Source organism: Sceloporus occidentalis, unplaced genomic scaffold, assembly GCF_023333645.1.
Source record: "Sceloporus occidentalis isolate IW3139 unplaced genomic scaffold, rSceOcc1.0.p SCAF_3, whole genome shotgun sequence".
NCBI classification, from domain to species: Eukaryota; Metazoa; Chordata; class Lepidosauria; order Squamata; family Phrynosomatidae; genus Sceloporus; species Sceloporus occidentalis.
This window is the reverse complement of record NW_028316983.1, coordinates 100508224-100524157: the sequence shown is the minus strand read 5'-3', so window position 1 is coordinate 100524157 and position 15934 is coordinate 100508224. Positions and strand designations below refer to the sequence as shown.

At 41.0% G+C, this 15934-nt stretch overlaps 1 protein-coding gene across 8 annotated transcripts in view; it reads left to right on the top strand.

The window, feature by feature from the left end:
- Positions 1-15934, top strand: part of LOC149316485 (glycogen debranching enzyme-like) — a 59992-nt gene that overhangs the window by 33446 nt on the left and 10612 nt on the right. For 7 of the 8 annotated variants that reach the window (XM_089515643.1, XM_089515642.1, XM_089515640.1 and 4 more), the window contains 8 exons: positions 3656-3792; positions 3914-4047; positions 5387-5562; positions 8246-8348; positions 9357-9582; positions 11288-11399; positions 11694-11829; positions 14542-14654. In XM_089515643.1, coding sequence (XP_089371769.1) covers positions 3656-3792; positions 3914-4047; positions 5387-5562; positions 8246-8348; positions 9357-9582; positions 11288-11399; positions 11694-11829; positions 14542-14654 — 1137 coding nt within the window. The remainder of the gene's footprint in view (positions 1-3655; positions 3793-3913; positions 4048-5386; positions 5563-8245; positions 8349-9356; positions 9583-11287; positions 11400-11693; positions 11830-14541; positions 14655-15934) is intronic. The other variant, XM_089515646.1, reaches the window with a different exon arrangement.

The following is a 15934-nucleotide window of genomic DNA, read 5'->3' as shown; positions in this document are numbered from 1 at the left end:
ACTTGTGTTTCTTAATGGGCCACACTTGAAATGCCATTGATCAGTATTTATTTATATGATTATCAAGAGCCATTTCAATCAAGCTTCAGATCTGACTGGTTCAGTACCTATACAACCTCACTTAACTCAGATAACAAGGAAAAGTAGAACTTAGAGGTCATCAGTACATTAATGGTAGCAAGGTGCAAATAACCTTACCAGCGGTTTCATATAGCTATTAAAGAATGTAGGAGATAAATTCTTGTGTTATTCAACAGCTGATATGTTGAGGGTTGAGTAAAAGCCTTCTAGTGCCCAACCCTGCAGGTAGAAACAAATTCACTATGGGACTCAACGCACCGTCCCTTTGGAGTGGCCTGCAGCTGCCCCTTTCCTCACTGGATCAGGCCGCAGCAACTACATGCTGTGGACCCAATGTGGCCTTTTCATGGCGCAAAAAGGAACCGCAAAAAGCAGCTTCATTTTCGCTGTGGAAAGGGCACCCTAGCCACTACCGCGCTCGCTTTTCACCACACCCCCACACTTATGTCACGCTGCCCCTATACCAGCGTATAACGCTGGTCTGTCGAGCCCCTATATCACTATGCTTCCAATATGCAGCCCTTAGAGCCAATCTAAGAGAATACATGGTTTGTGGTATGAAAAGTTACTGAGAGGACAAGGAGTATTAATATAGTGGTATTCCAAAAAAGGAGTTCTGCTAGGGCAAGCCAAGCCTTTTTAATACCAAATTAATCTGCTTCCTCTTACAGCATCTGGGCTTAAACCATTACCATCCTCTAATGGTTCTCACCTAAGAAGGAGATGTTAGTGACCAGAAAACCTCCAGAATCTCCCAAAGAGTTTTCTCTGTTGTATTTTGAGCTTTATTATTTGACTACAGGATTTAAAAAGATACTGAAAAGCAATAGATAAGCTTCCCATGCTAAGTGTAGTAGTCTTGTCTGATGAGCATGACAAAATTAACCCTTGCTTCCTGCAACAAACAGACAAAGAATCCTCCATCCACGGTTTGTCTAGTGCTACATCTGAACCAGATTCAGATGTAGCACTATGCAACAAATAAGGCCAGAAGCCAAGGCTTGTTCTTGCCTTATAATTTAGGCTTGCTAGGAGGCTGAGTATCACAATTCAGATGTAATGGTAGACAAACCATATATGGAGACTTCCTAGTTTGTTTAGCCACTACCTTGGCAGGAGAAACCAAGCAGGAACAATATAGAAGCATTCACCACTGTGTTAACTTGTGCAACCTAATTCAAAGGGATTCTGACTTTACTGTTATGTTCAAACTGGCCCACTATCTCTAAATGCAGTCTAATTGCACAGAGTAATTTCAAATATGAGTCTCAACAGCAGTTGACAAGATGTTAGTCCAGGTTTGTGGAGTGGAACCAAGCAAGCACCCTGGTTTACCAGGGAACTGATGGTGATGAAATGAGTGGGATGGAGACTTGAGCGATGATGGCAGAAGACTTGGAGTGAATCTGACCAAACACAGGCTAGAGCTCATTGGAAAGTCTATGCCATGGCAGTAGTGACAGCGAAGAAATCCTTCTTTGTTGCCACCATTGCAGCCGCACAGTGTCATCCAGCTGAGCTGTTTCTAGTGGTCAGGGGCCTTTTGCATTCCACCCCACAAGAGCAGTGTATAAACCACTTGGTAGCCCGCTGTGAACAGTTTGCACAGCACTTTGTGGATAAAATCACTTGGATCTGCTCCGACTTGGATGTTGTAGTTGATACAGATCTGGTGGGTGTAGCCTTGGCATCTGCTTGCCTAGTATTATTTGATATGTTTCAGTTTGTGCAACCTGAGGATGTAGACAGAATCTTTGGAGAGGTGAGATCCATGCCCATCTTAGCTTTTGAGAGCAGCCAGAGAGGGACTGGCTGACTGGTTAAGGGAAGTAGTGAATGCCTCACTACAGCAAGGCAGGTTCCCAGCTTTTCTAAAAGAAGCTGTGGTGAGGCCACTACTGAAAAAAATCTTCCCTAGATTGGAGAACTATGGGCCAGTTTCAAATATACCCTTTTTGGGCAAGGTGTTGGAACGTGGGGTGGCCTCCCAGCTCCAAGGGTTCTTGGATGAAAGGGATTATCTAGATCCGTTTCAATCAGGCTTCAGACCTGGCTATGGAGACAGCTTTGGTTGTCTTCGTGGATGGCCTATGCAGGGAACTGAATGGGGGAGTGTGTCCCTGTTGGTTCTGCTGAACCTCTCAGCGTCTTTTGATACCATCAACCATTGTTTCTTTCAAGGTCACCTCTCTGGGATAGGACTTGGGGGCACTCTTACAGTGGCCTCAATCCTTCTTGGAGGAGCGAACTCAGAATGTGATGTGGGGTCCCTCAGGGTTCTGTTTTGTCCCCAATGTCATTTAACATCTACATGAAACTGCTGGGAGAAGTCATCCAGAGTTTTGGGGTGTGGTGTCTCCAGTATGCGGATGACATTCAACTCTGTCCCTTCTTTCCATCAGTCCAAGAAAGCTGCCTCTGTACTGAACCAGTGTCTGCTGTCAGTAATGGATTGGAGGAGGGTGAACAAATTGAAACTCAATCCAAGCAAGACAGATGTACTCCTGGTCAGTTATAAGGCAGATCAGGAAATAAGGATTTAGCCTGTGATGTATGGGGTTACACTCCCCTTGAAATCTCATGTTCGCAGCTTGGGTGTGCTGGATTTGGATCTGAGCCTGGATTCCTAGGTTTCAGCTGTGGCCAGGAGTGCATTTGCACAGTTAAACTAGTGCATAGCTGCACTCATTTGTTGAGAAGTTGGATCTGGCTATGGTGATACATGCCTTTATTACATCCCATTTGGACTATTGTAACATGCTCTATGTGAGGCTGCCCATGGAAGTTGTTCGAAAACTGCAGCAGATGTAAAATGCTGCAGCCAGGCTGTTTTCTGGGGCTGGCTACGGGGATTATGTCACTCCCCTGCTGAAACAGCTGCACTGGTTACTGGTCTGTTTCTGGGCAGAATTCAAGGTGCTGGTTTTGACCTTTAAAGCCCTAAACGGCTTGGGTCCAGACTATCTGAAAGACTGTATCTCCCTATACCAGCCAGTGCTAAGATCGGCAAAGGAGCCTTTCTCTCAGTTTCACCACCTTTACAGCTGTGGTTGGTAAAGACTCGGGAGAGAGCCTTTGCATAGCTGCTTCCAGACTGTGGAACTCCCTGGCACAGGAGGTCAGGTCGGCCCCCTTCCTGCTCACTTTCTGCTGGCAGTTGAAGACATTTTTATTTAAACAGGCATTTGGTGGGTAGATTTTATTTGAGTAATTTGGTGTGCTGTGTTAATGTTGAATGATTTGTACTGTTTTTAACTATACTGTTTTTAATCTGTGTTTTAATGCTGGTACTATTTAATTATTATTTTTTACATTTTGTAATCAGTGTTTTAGCTCTGTCTTTTTAAAATATTGTAACCTGCCTGGAATCTCATTTTGGGAGAAAGGCAGGATATAAATCCTGGAAATAAATAATACTGTCAAAAGGAGTTAGTCTAAAGGAATTGAACCTTAACCCATCTTTTCAGGCACCACTATAGCTGTTATTCTGCTTTTTACTCTTGAAAACTTTAATCTATTGCTTCTGATAGTTTCATGACATGTAATACAGAGCCATGTTTCTATGGACTTTCAGGTATAATGTCAGTAATGGCAGACATTCGACCAAACAATGATTTGGGGCATCCTTTCTGTGGTAACTTGCGAGCTGGAGATTGGATGATTGATTATGTGAGTGATCGCTTAATATCCCGTCCTGGAGTCTGCTCTGGAGTAAGTTAAAACAACCCAAGAAAAATGTCCCTTTAAGATCAGATGCTACATACTAATTTTCAACCATTAATTTTAATTATAAATTTAAACGCCGTTCTGCAATCTTTTCTTTGTTTCATAGGTTGGAAAGTGGCTGAAAGCAATGTTTATCTACTTGAAACGAATTCCTCGTTACCTCATTCCATGTTACTTTGATGCCATATTAGTTGGTGCTTATACAACACTTCTTGATTTGGCTTGGAAACAAATGTCTAAGTATGTTTTTAGTAAACTTACAGCAAACATAGGCAATGCATGTCATGTACAAACAGTTCTATATTCTTTGGGATGTTTGATCTGTTTTTCTAAAGACACTCAGGAGATACCGCATAACTAAATTGTAAGAATTCTAGCTGAACTTAAAAGTTCCCTTTGTCAATCTTTTGTGTTATTATTTTAATAGCCTTAGTTGCAGTTCATTTAGGACAACAGTCTACCACTAAAGATAACAAGTAGTAGATTCTTTTCATATTAATGCTAGAATTCTATGGGTTAATCCCATCTGAAATAAACCCATTGAATGGATTATTGATTGGGGAGTTAATATGTAAGTATATCCCATTCATTCAGTTGGCCTGCACTAGTCAGGACTAACTATAGAATTTAGGTCCATATATGATTGTTTTTTATCAGCAAGACTTTATTCATAACTAGTGTTAATAAAATAAGAGTCACTGGCCCTGTCTGTATGAGCCAAATAAAGTGTCCTCCCCCATTCACCCAGTGGGGAGATCAGACGATGCATGGCCCAAACCCAAGTTCTTCTGTGAACTGACCAGATGATGGCTGGCCTGTACAGCACCAAAACCAGGGTATAACACCCTTAACATGGATTTAAATAATTCACCAGTTGCTCTGAGTCTTCCAGAAAAACCTGGGGTCCTCCATTCCAATGTGAAATGGCTGTTTAAAATGCATCCCACTGAGCCATCCAGCTAGCCATTGCCATCATGAGTGATCAGGGCTGGGCACCTCATTCTCACCTCATTGTGAAGTGACCTGCTATGGTGGCAGACTCACCATGCACCTCAGTGGGATGTGCATGCGATTGGCTGCCTGGTGTTGGAATGGAGGATTTACAATGGGCCAGGATTCTCCAGGCTTCTCACACCAGTGCAGACAGAACCACTCAATTTTTTTGTATTTGTCTGAGATTGATTAATGGTGTATAATTCCTTCTCCAAGCACCTATATACAGTACTTTAGACTCTGGATAGTGCTCTATGCATCTGATGAAGTGGATTATAATCTCTGAAACCCCATGTGTATCTTGGCAAAGTTCAAAGCATTGGTTATGACATACAAGGCCCTATATAACTTAGGCCCAGACTTTCTGTTTCCTTGCAGAAGCCTGCCTGGGTCTTAGGTTCTTCAGGAAAGACCTTTCTCTCCAATGTTGTCATAGGTACATCTAGGTATATCTGGTGAAGAGACAAGAGAGGACCTTTTTGGTGGCTATTATCAGGGTGTGGAAGTTCTTTTCATGGAAGGCTAGGATATCCCCACATTCTGCCAGCCAGTGAATTAATTACAGCTTTGTTCAATTTAATTACAGCTTTGTTCAGAATGGCTCAACGTTTGTTAAGCATCTTTCCTTGGGGTCAGTCCAGATGTGTGGAATAGGAAAATATCCTTCTCTGCCCCCTCTGTCTCCAGCTTTAAAGGATGTTCCTTATCGTCTGAATGAAATTACAAAAGAAAGAGAACAGTGCTGTGTTTCCTTAGCAGCTGGTAAGCTGGAAATTCTATCAGGGGTCCCTGAAATTGACTGCCTTAAAAATAAATGTAAATATTTTGAATTTGAGTATACTGAAGCTTCTTTGCATAACAGAAGTAGAAGCTTTGTAGTGAGAGTGGGCAAGACTTGGGGTACAGAAATCAGTTCTACACATCCAACCAGTTAACACCACCATAGCCTTTCCAGCTCCAGCTCTGGTTTTGTAAAGCCCACAGTGTGATTGCTAAAAAGAAGGGCCAGGGAGACTACATCATATTTTAAAGGAGAGGAGCCTAGAGGAAGCCAATTTTTGTTGTTCTTTTCTAGCTGGAGAAAACAGACTTTAGGAGCCAGTTATGGTCTTCAGTCTGCAGGATTCCTGTGCCTGCTCTATAGAAACATATGGAGCCTGGGAGGTATGTGGGGCAAATGTTAGCACTATAAACCCAGCTGTATTTGCCCCACATATCTCTCAGCATGGAAAGATTCATGCCAACCTAGAAACGTATTCTGGGTTCATTCATGAATGCTTCCCTTGTACTTACCTTATGCAGCAGCAAGGAGTAACAACTGGGGATCTTGAATCTCTAAAAAAGAAACCAACATTCCCCAACTGTCTTTCTGTGATGAACTACAGCTCGCATCATTTTCAGCCAAACTGTCTGTGTTGATTGGGTAGCTGGCAGTTACAATACAACACATTTGGAAGGTACCACATTGGGGAATACTGAAAGAAACAAACTGTAGTGGTTTATTTCTAGAATAGAAAGCTATTTTTTATGTTGACCACAAGGAAGAATTATCTGAGTAATTATGGTGAATGATTTTGTGGAAGGACAGATATTCTTAGCCTACAAAAACACAGACATTTTTGAACTGCAGAGTTTTCTTTTGGGCCAGAATGACAAACAAAGCAATACATCAGTATTCAACCTTGTTGTTGTAGTTGATGTTGTTGTGTGCCTTCAAATCATTTTTTACTTACAGCAACCCCGAGACAAACCTTTCACAGCATTTTCCTTACATGTAGTAATTTTAGGAAACATGTTATCTTAAGCATATGTATTTATGTGGTTATACTTGTGCTATGTTGAGTTACTTTGGGGGACAAATTTCTCTTTCTTTTCATTACTAGCTGAGTTCTGCAATCATAGAGTAATATCTTGGTTCTTATTTCATTTATATGCAGTTTTCTTTGAACTGCTTGTTGTTTCCTGCACGTTTTGTTTTAGTGCTATTATTTCTTTCATTGACTCGTCTCATAGGCTGGCTGCTTCCCACTTTACCAGAATTCTATTATGATAATATTTAGTCTCTTGGCAACCTTTCTTTATATCTGACAGTATTTTGTTCTTATAAAAGTGATTTTCATGGTTGTGGTAATGCAGGGTTTTGTTTTTTTAACTCGGTCTATATATCACAGAAGTGATATGTGGTCTTTTCCCAGGGTGTTTATAAACTTAAATGGTTCACAAATGCCAGTTCATTTCCACTTACCCAACCTTTTCCATCAGTGTGCATTGGTAATTACATCCACTGTGCTTCCTCCACCTGTTTGGTTTGTCCCCAGATACTGCAGGTTGAGTATCCTTTATCCAAAATTCTTGGGACCAGAAATGTTTCTGATTTTGGATTTTTTCAGAATTTGAATCATCTAGCGAAAATCTGGTACAATCAGGCTGCGTATCAGTCCTGGGACAGCAGAGGAGGTAACAGCAAGCCCCAGCTGTCAGGCATGTATTCTTTGGGCTCCCCCACCACTTGCCCACTTCTGCATTGCAAATGAGTGAGCAGAAGTGCTTCAAGTGCAGCCTCAAAGGTGGAAGAGGCAGCTGGTCAGCTCCTCAGAAACTGAACAATGTGTGCCTGGCGGCCGGGGCTTTCCGCTGCTTTCCTGTGCCATTTTATATCTTTCTATCTGTTGTGCACCTGCATTTTGCCTGTGACCCATCACATGAAGTCAGGAAATCAAAAAGTTTCAAATTTTGGAGTGTTTTAGTTTTTGGATAAGGAATACTCAGCCTATAATTTATAAAGAATTAGAGTTCAAGGTGTCATTTGCATTTAGTACTCTAGCAGCAAACAGGACCCCAGGAAATCACCATTCAGTTATCTACTTAATGCTTAATTCTTTGGGTAGTATCATTGTTTTATGTTGTAGTTTCACTTGTAAAGCACCATGTACATTGATTGCATTGTATAACAGCAACAATAAGAATAAGCCAGTGCGAAATTATTGAAGCTGGTAGTGTTACAGGCCAGATATGAGTTAGAGGAGAAATTTTTAGAGTTGAGGTTAGTCCAGTGTCAAGCATAAAACCATCTGTGATACATTAATATATCAAATCTAGTGTCAAGCACCATCTTTTTGAAGACTTTCCCCTGCAATATACAAGAAGCCCCTGTGCAAACACAGGCACGTAACAGTAATCTAGTTATCTCACACTGTTGGTTCAGAGTAACTTGTAACAAGCAGTTTTAACAAGTCACAAAGGTCTGTTTTGACATTAGGGTTATGAATATATGGCAGCAAAGAAGTTCACAGACTTTATTTTTTTTCACTGCTCATGGAAAAATAAAGCTGAACCTAAAATGACAATAGGGGAAATAAGGCCAACTCTGAGAATGTATGGGACTTTTTGTAGGCCAGGATCCATTAGGTTTTGAAGTTATGTTTGCGTTATCTCACCTGTTCAGGTTTACCTCATTTTTCTTCTGGAATTTTCCGCTCCTGGGGAAGAGACACCTTCATTGCGCTGAGGGGCCTGATGCTAGTTACAGGACGTTACTTGGAAGCAAGGTGAAATAAGGACATATATTAGTAGGAGCTCACTAACATGACTGTTTGTATAAGGTTACTGTGGGATGAATAAAAATAGACATTTTGAATAGCTGAGGAATAATTGATGTTCCTTTGGTCTAGTTCTGGCCCCTTGCGACTGTTTATGGATTTATATTTTCCTTATATATTTTTTCCCAAGCAGTAGGTAAAGTAAAAGGTGTGTGTGTGTGTGTGTATACACACACACACACACACACACACAATTTCAAGACTGATGAATTTATATAAGGCTGATCTTTGTTCATTTTGTGATGTATACATGTAAAAATGGAAGACTAGCGTCATATATAGATATATGGTTGAAGACCTATTAATTAATAGAATCTATTCTCTTTGAAAGAGTAATACATTCTCAGAGTAAAGGAAGATTATTTTGCATTTGGTTTTCCAGTCATTCATTACACATTTTTGCAATTTGGAACCTAAAATTTGTGTACAAAATAATGGTATCTATGCTGACCTTTGAGAAAAAGAATATGTACATATTGGCTCCCTTATCCAAAATGCTTGGGACCAGAAATGTTTTTGGATTTTGGATGCTTTGAGATTTTGGAATATTTGCATATACATAATATCTTGGGGATGAAATCCAAGTCTAAACATAGCCTAATGGTAATTTAATACACAACATTTTGATAATTTTGTGCATGAAACAAAGTTTGTGTACACTGAACCATCAGAAAACAAGGTGTCACTATATCAGCCACCCATGTGGACAATTTTGGATTTTGAATTATTTCAGATTTTTGAAATTCCAGATAGGAGAGACTCAACCTGTGATACTTTTGTTAGGACCAACAAAAGTAGCTCATGGATTAATAAACCTGAACACTTTTGTGACACTTTTACTGGTCTAAATAAAAGTAATACCCAACAGTGGAGGAAAGCTGTGAAAACAAGTTAACCTGGAAACATGACATGTTTTATTCCCTTCCTTCCCAACCCACCCCCTTCCCCCCTTTATAGAGACATCATTTTAGCATTTGGAAGTACCTTAAGGCATGGCCTCATTCCCAACTTGCTTGGCCAGGGGACTCATGCCAGATTCAATTGCCGCGATGCTGTGTGGTGGTGGCTACAGTGCATACAAGACTACTGCAACTTCATTTCAAATGGCACTGACATACTCAAGTGTCCTGTATCCAGAATGTACCCTACAGATGACTCCCCTCCTCTGCCACCAGGCCAAAAGGTAATTATAACTTGCTTTCTCTTGCAGCTCTGGAGAGAAACTGTCCTGCCATATACCTATTTTGGCTCATGACATGCTATTGTCTAGAATAACTGATCTCTTGAGAGACAATAGGTAGTTGATTTTTTTTTCTTCAGAGAAACTTAAACTATGCTTCCTTTCTCTGTAGCTTTATGATTTTAAAAAAATGTATAGGGCCATCAAATCAATGGACCTGATAGTGGCCAAAATTCAGGTAGGGATATCTGCATGCATATGTGTCTCTTTCACATCCAGGTGTGCTTTTTTGGGCCCTGCAGGAGTTGGTATTCCCTTCCTCTCCTTACAGTGCCCCAAACCGTCCTCCCAAGGTACTGTAAAATATTGAAGTCACCTCACAAGACCATTTTGTGCTTTAAGGTGAGCAGCCAGGATCAGAGAAATATCTGGCAATTTCACACATACACATGCACGCAGAGAGAGAGACAGACAGACAGACACACACACAGAGATAATAAAAACAGAACTGCTGAGACGCACATCCCAGAGAACCCCATGGATCTCAGTGTTGATATCATCATTGTGCACTGGGCTCTTAAAAGGAGGGTAGCCAGATCTTCTCATATCCTGCCTGTTTACCTTGAAGCATGGAATGGCTGGGTGAAGCAGCTTCAGGATTTTACTGTGAGTTGAGAAGGATGGTATATGGCTCCACATATTGTAAGTCTAATCTGAAGGGATCGTGAACTGAGCCAGTAAGTGTTGATTTACCAAATTGATTGGATTATCTAGTCTAGCTGGGATTAGATAATCCTTACTATTCATTGGATTATCTGGTCTAGCTGGAACTAAGAATTGTGTTAGGCTAGAGTTTGGTGCTGTTTTGGGCCCAAAGGTTAAGAAGATATTTAATGCAGCATTTGATAATCCCAAAAGGTTTTGGCCTGGACAGTGGTTGGAAAGGAGACTCCCTGGAATTTTCTCATACTGCAGCTTGAGTTCCTACCTGAAATGGCAACATCAACCATTATTCCTTGCAAACATTAACATGCAGGACTCACAGTACTAAACAATAACCACTTCTCGATTTTCTGTTTATTATTTTGTCCCTTGTCTGGCAGACAGAATTACTTTTCTTGATGGATGTTAATATTTGTTTGACAGTACTAAATTCATAGAAAATATAGACAGTATGGGCTCATACAGGCAGTTTATTTGTGGTCTGCAAGTATAGCAGCAGGGAGCCACCATCTTCCTCTCAGACTTTTGCAAGCTCCGGATAGGAGGGTAAGTAGCACCCAGGAAGGGCAGGCCTTCTCCCAGGCAGACATTGGAGAAGAATGCTTCACTCTAGTCCTTTCTGGGGACATAAGAGGAGGTGTATACCTCTCTTTTAGCCAATATGGTGTAGAGGTTTGAGCATTGTACTGCAACTATGGAGATTAGGGTTTGAATCCCTGTTCAGCCATAGAAACCCATTTGGTGATCTTGGGCAACTAACATGTCATCCTCAGAAAAAGAAAAAGGCAAACAAATCTGAACAAATATTATGCCGGGGGGGGGGGGGGGAGCTAAACCATGATAGGTTCATCTCAGAATGACATTACCACAACAAATACCTCTCTTCTAAGATAACATACATTTCTATCTTTCTGTGTTAATGCCTAATGGCTTCATTTTCTCCTCTGCTTTTTTCTCTCCTGTCTTTGAACCAACCAAAACTCAGGACCAACCACTATATGAATTGATACAGGAAGCTATGCAGAGACATATGCAAGGCATAGATTTCCGAGAAAGGAATGCTGGTCCACAGATAGATCGCAATATGAGAGATGAAGGTATGTGATCCTTGAAGAATTTTTGTTAAGGCTGTAATATGTTAGGGCTTCTCTTATGTTTATTTTCCTAGTAATTACATAAAATAATCCTTCTGTTATACCAATGTAAAGATTACTTTGAAGTCTGTTTTTATGCCAGCACATTGCATTTAAAACTTTATGTACCACTATTTACTTAAAGTTCTCACTTATGCCATGAGGCATAATTTGTTCTCATCCGGTATTATATTGGGCATGCCAAGATATTTTCCCTCTGTGACAGATTGGAAATTAATCTGATTTTCTGCTTGGTAGGTTTTAATGTGACTGCAGGTGTGGATATGGAAACTGGCCTTGTCTATGGAGGGAATCGTTTTAATTGCGGTACATGGATGGATAAGATGGGAGAGAGTGACAGAGCTCGCAACAGAGGTATTCCAGCAACTCCAAGGTATAATATGAAGGTTTTATAGTGTTTGTGGACTAATGCTTGTAGGCTAATGCTTAATTTTATTATGAAAAAACAAATTTTCACTTTTAAATGAAAAATAACATTTTCAGGGTTAGGAAGTGTGGTTTTCACATATATATATATATTTGGATCACAACTCCTACTACTCTCACTGGGATGAGGGAATGATTGGACTTGTAATTCAACATGTGGACCACTGCACATTCCTTTCCTCTGTACACCTTACATTGAGGTGGAAGTTAGTAACAGGAATTAATATAATTGAAAACCCGTAATGTACCTATTTGGAAAGAGAGGGATGCCTTAAGTCTGTGTTGGCAAACATGTGGCACGTATGCCATCTGTGGCACAGGCAACCATAGGACAGAGGGGCAGGCAGGCATGTGTGTGCACATGTGCACACGTCCAGCCCAGGTCCTTCCTGGGCTGGTTCTCCTGCACAAAACCAAGCCAGGACAGGTGGTGCGCAGCCCTTCTGAATGGAAGCCACACCTTCCAGCCAAAAACCTTGCCCCACCATGAAGCACATGCTTTCTCCTCCTTTTTCTCTCAGACTTGGGAGGTGTTGTTGTGTGCCTTCAAGTCCATTCTGGCGACCCTAAGGCTACCCTGTCACAGAGTTTTCTTGGTAAGCTTCATCAGAGGGAGTTTTCCATTGCCATCCTCTGAGACTGAGAGAATGTGTCCTGCCCAAAATTTCCCCACTGGGTTTCATATCCAGTGGGAATTACATTTCTATATTGTAGATGTGTGTTCGCCTTCCAGTTTGCCATTTGCCTTCCTCTGAGGCTGAGAAAGTGTATCCTGCCCAAGGGTCTCCCACAGTGGATTTCATTGGCAACGGGGACTACATTTCTATAATGTATATGTGTGTGTGTTGTGTGCCTTCCAGCCTTTTCTCACTTCTCATTTGCTTTCATTTGAGGCTGAGAGAGTGTGACTTGCACAAGTGCATTTCATGGCCGAGTTGAGAGAGTTCCTTGGTTTGCTATTGCCTTCCCCTAACGCTGAGAGTATGTGACTTGCCCTAGTGGGTTTTGTGACCTGAGGCTGGGAGAGTATACTTGGGGGGGGGGGCTTCAAGTTGTTCCTGGTGACCCTAAGGAAAAACTATCATGGGGTTTTCTTAGCAAGATTTACTATTGGCAGGAAAAGGGCACGGAATTAAGTGTTTAAAATCCAGTGGGTGAAAAGGGCTGTAGAAGGCGCTGCCAGAAGGGAGGCTTCCAACTTGGGTATGAATTCATAGAACCAGCCCTGTTAGTCTGGAATATCAATATGCACAGGGTGTTCTATGGAGGACACTTGAGGAAAATGTAGGATGTGATCAAATAAATGCTAAAAAACACTCTTATAAATGTACACTTCTTAGTCATGTTAAAATGGAGGTCTTGGGAGATGGGGAGAGTTTCTGAACCTGAGACTTGCTTGGGCTCCTTCAAACCTATTTACACATTATTCTAATTCATGGCTTAAGGAATGGGTGGATGAACCTCTTTCAGTGTGAGGGCCAAATTCAATTTTAGAGACATTCTTTGTAGCTGAATTTCACTGGTGGACAATGTCAAAAATGCCAACTCTTAAAGCTTAAATCTCATTATTACTAGTAACTAAGCACTGGGAGATGCATTTGAACCTTCTAGAATGGGGAAAGGAAAATTTGCATGGAGCATGAGAAACCACCAAATGATGGTATGATAGCAAAGGGGATGTGTCCATTGAGGGAACCAGGGAGGACCAAGTTCATCCTCAGAACTCAAGGTTCCCTTGCTGTTATTTGTTGTGTGCCTTCAAGTTGTTTCCAACTTATGGTGACCTTAAGGTGAATCTATCATGGGGTTTTCTGGGTCTGAGAGTGAGTGACTCAGTAACCTAGTGGGTTTCCATGGGGAAGTGAGCCCTGGTCTTCAGAGTCATAATCCAGTCCTCAACCCACTACACCACACTGGCTCCCTACCCATAGTTTATGTGAATGGAACTTATATGTGCACCAGCTCTTTCTTCACCTGACACTAAAAAAATGTTTGTGTCATTAAATGTTATTAATTCATGACTGTTAGATTAAGCCTACACATTAAAAGAACCAAGAAGGCTTTTTTATAATCTGACAGAGGTTCTCCAGGGTCTTATGCTTTCAGGAGCTGTCAAGAACTCTGGGTTTGAAAGATAATAAAATGTTCTTTCTCAGTTAATGCAGCAGTGCAGCCAACATGGTGTAGTGGTTTGATCATCGGATGAATACTTTAGAGACCTGGATTCCTGCTCAGCCATAGAAACCCTTTGATGATCTTAGGCAGGTCACCCTTTCTCTGCCACAGAGTGTAGGGTAAAGGCAACCCCCTCTGAACAAATCTCCAGCAGCATGGATATGACATGCATACTCCAACTTACCATGGGAGCGGGGAGTGCTTTAGGTAGGATTTTAATGTGGCTTCAGAAAAGACAGCTTCGAGCTGTTTTTCCTGCCCATCTTTTTGCCCCAAAGAATCCATTTAATAATGGTTTTTGGAGTGATCTGAGCTGCCTTCTGGATGTATTGACATAAAGCATCCTTTCATGATTATGTCCATAATCTTACATGTTTTATTAATAAAAATATTTTTAAAAGAAAGAAAGCATCCTTAGTTGGTGTGAATATAGTTTTAGTTTTATTTGGAATTTGGCTGTAATTCTATGCCTATCTTCCTTTAGAGATGGTTCTGCAGTAGAAATTGTTGGTTTATGCAAATCAACAGTTCGCTGGTTGTTGGAGTTGTCCAAGAAGAAAATATTCCCTTATTCTGGAGTTACTGTGAAAAGACATGGTAAGTAGTCAGTTGGATACTGTATAATTGGAACAGAACCATGTACTGGTACAGCTTGTTTATTCATCTACTGGTGGTAGTAGTAGTAATAGTAGTGACACTTCTATAGTGTTTTCAAGTGTTAAATGCTCTTCATGTGCATTATTTAATAGTCATTCTTACCACAATGCTATAGGGAAGACATTACTATTATTGCTACTGTACTGCACATAATGATAATTTTCTGAACATATTGGCCAGGATCCTGGGGTAATGCCAGCAAAAGCTTTTTCTCAAGCAGCATGTAGTGGTGTTGGGGGTGGCAGTGAAAACTTTCTGCTTGAGAAGAAGAAATTGCTCTCCTAGTTCCTGAGCTGCATGGGAGCCAGCTAGGCAGCTTCCTCTCCTGATGGAAAATCTGTCCAAACTATTGCAAAAATGCAAGATCTGCCACAATGGAAAACCACATTTATTATCATTTGGGGCTTCCTGGAAAGCATTTCCAATCCACAGAGGTTGCATCCACACTGCAGGAATAATCCAGTTTGACACCACTTTAATTGCCATGATCAGTGCATGGGATTCTGGGAACTGTAGTTTGTTGTGGCACCAGAGCTCTCTGATGGATAAAGCTAAATATCACATAAAATTACATTTCTCAGAATTCCATAGCATTGAACCATGGCAGTTAAAGTGGTGTCGAATTGGATTATTTCAGCAGTGTGGATGCAACCACAGACCTCAGCAGCAAGCAGGGACGTGTAGGATGATGAAGGAAATTGGTTAAGCAACTTGCCCAGTAAACATTCCAATTTCATAATGCTGCAGACAATTAGGCAATCATAGATTTATCCTGTGTCTATGCTCACTGTTGGCTCTAGAGACCTGAATGGGCATGCCTACTTCTCTTTTCTTGTTTTTAAGGTACACTATTCCAAAAATCTTACCGCTCTAGCCTAAAGGCCCTGTACTCTCCTTCCTGTTCCATGAGGAAGAAAAAAAGAATTGCCTTTATTGAAACTGGACAACCATATGTCCTTTACAAAGATTTTTTGAACCTTCCCTTGGCTACAATGTGTATTGGAATTGTAAAAATCTCAGCTTCTAGATAGGAATGAAATGTTTGTGTGTGAACTGGAAATTGCCTCTGAATGTTTTATGAAAAGGGGAATGCCATATAGCTCTTTTAAAAAAAAAAGAAAGAAAGAACTTTAGGAACAGATAGAGCAATCAACAGGAACATTTCCACCATCTGTTTTCCAGTGGAAATGGCTTTTGCTGCTATCCCTCCTATCTTTACA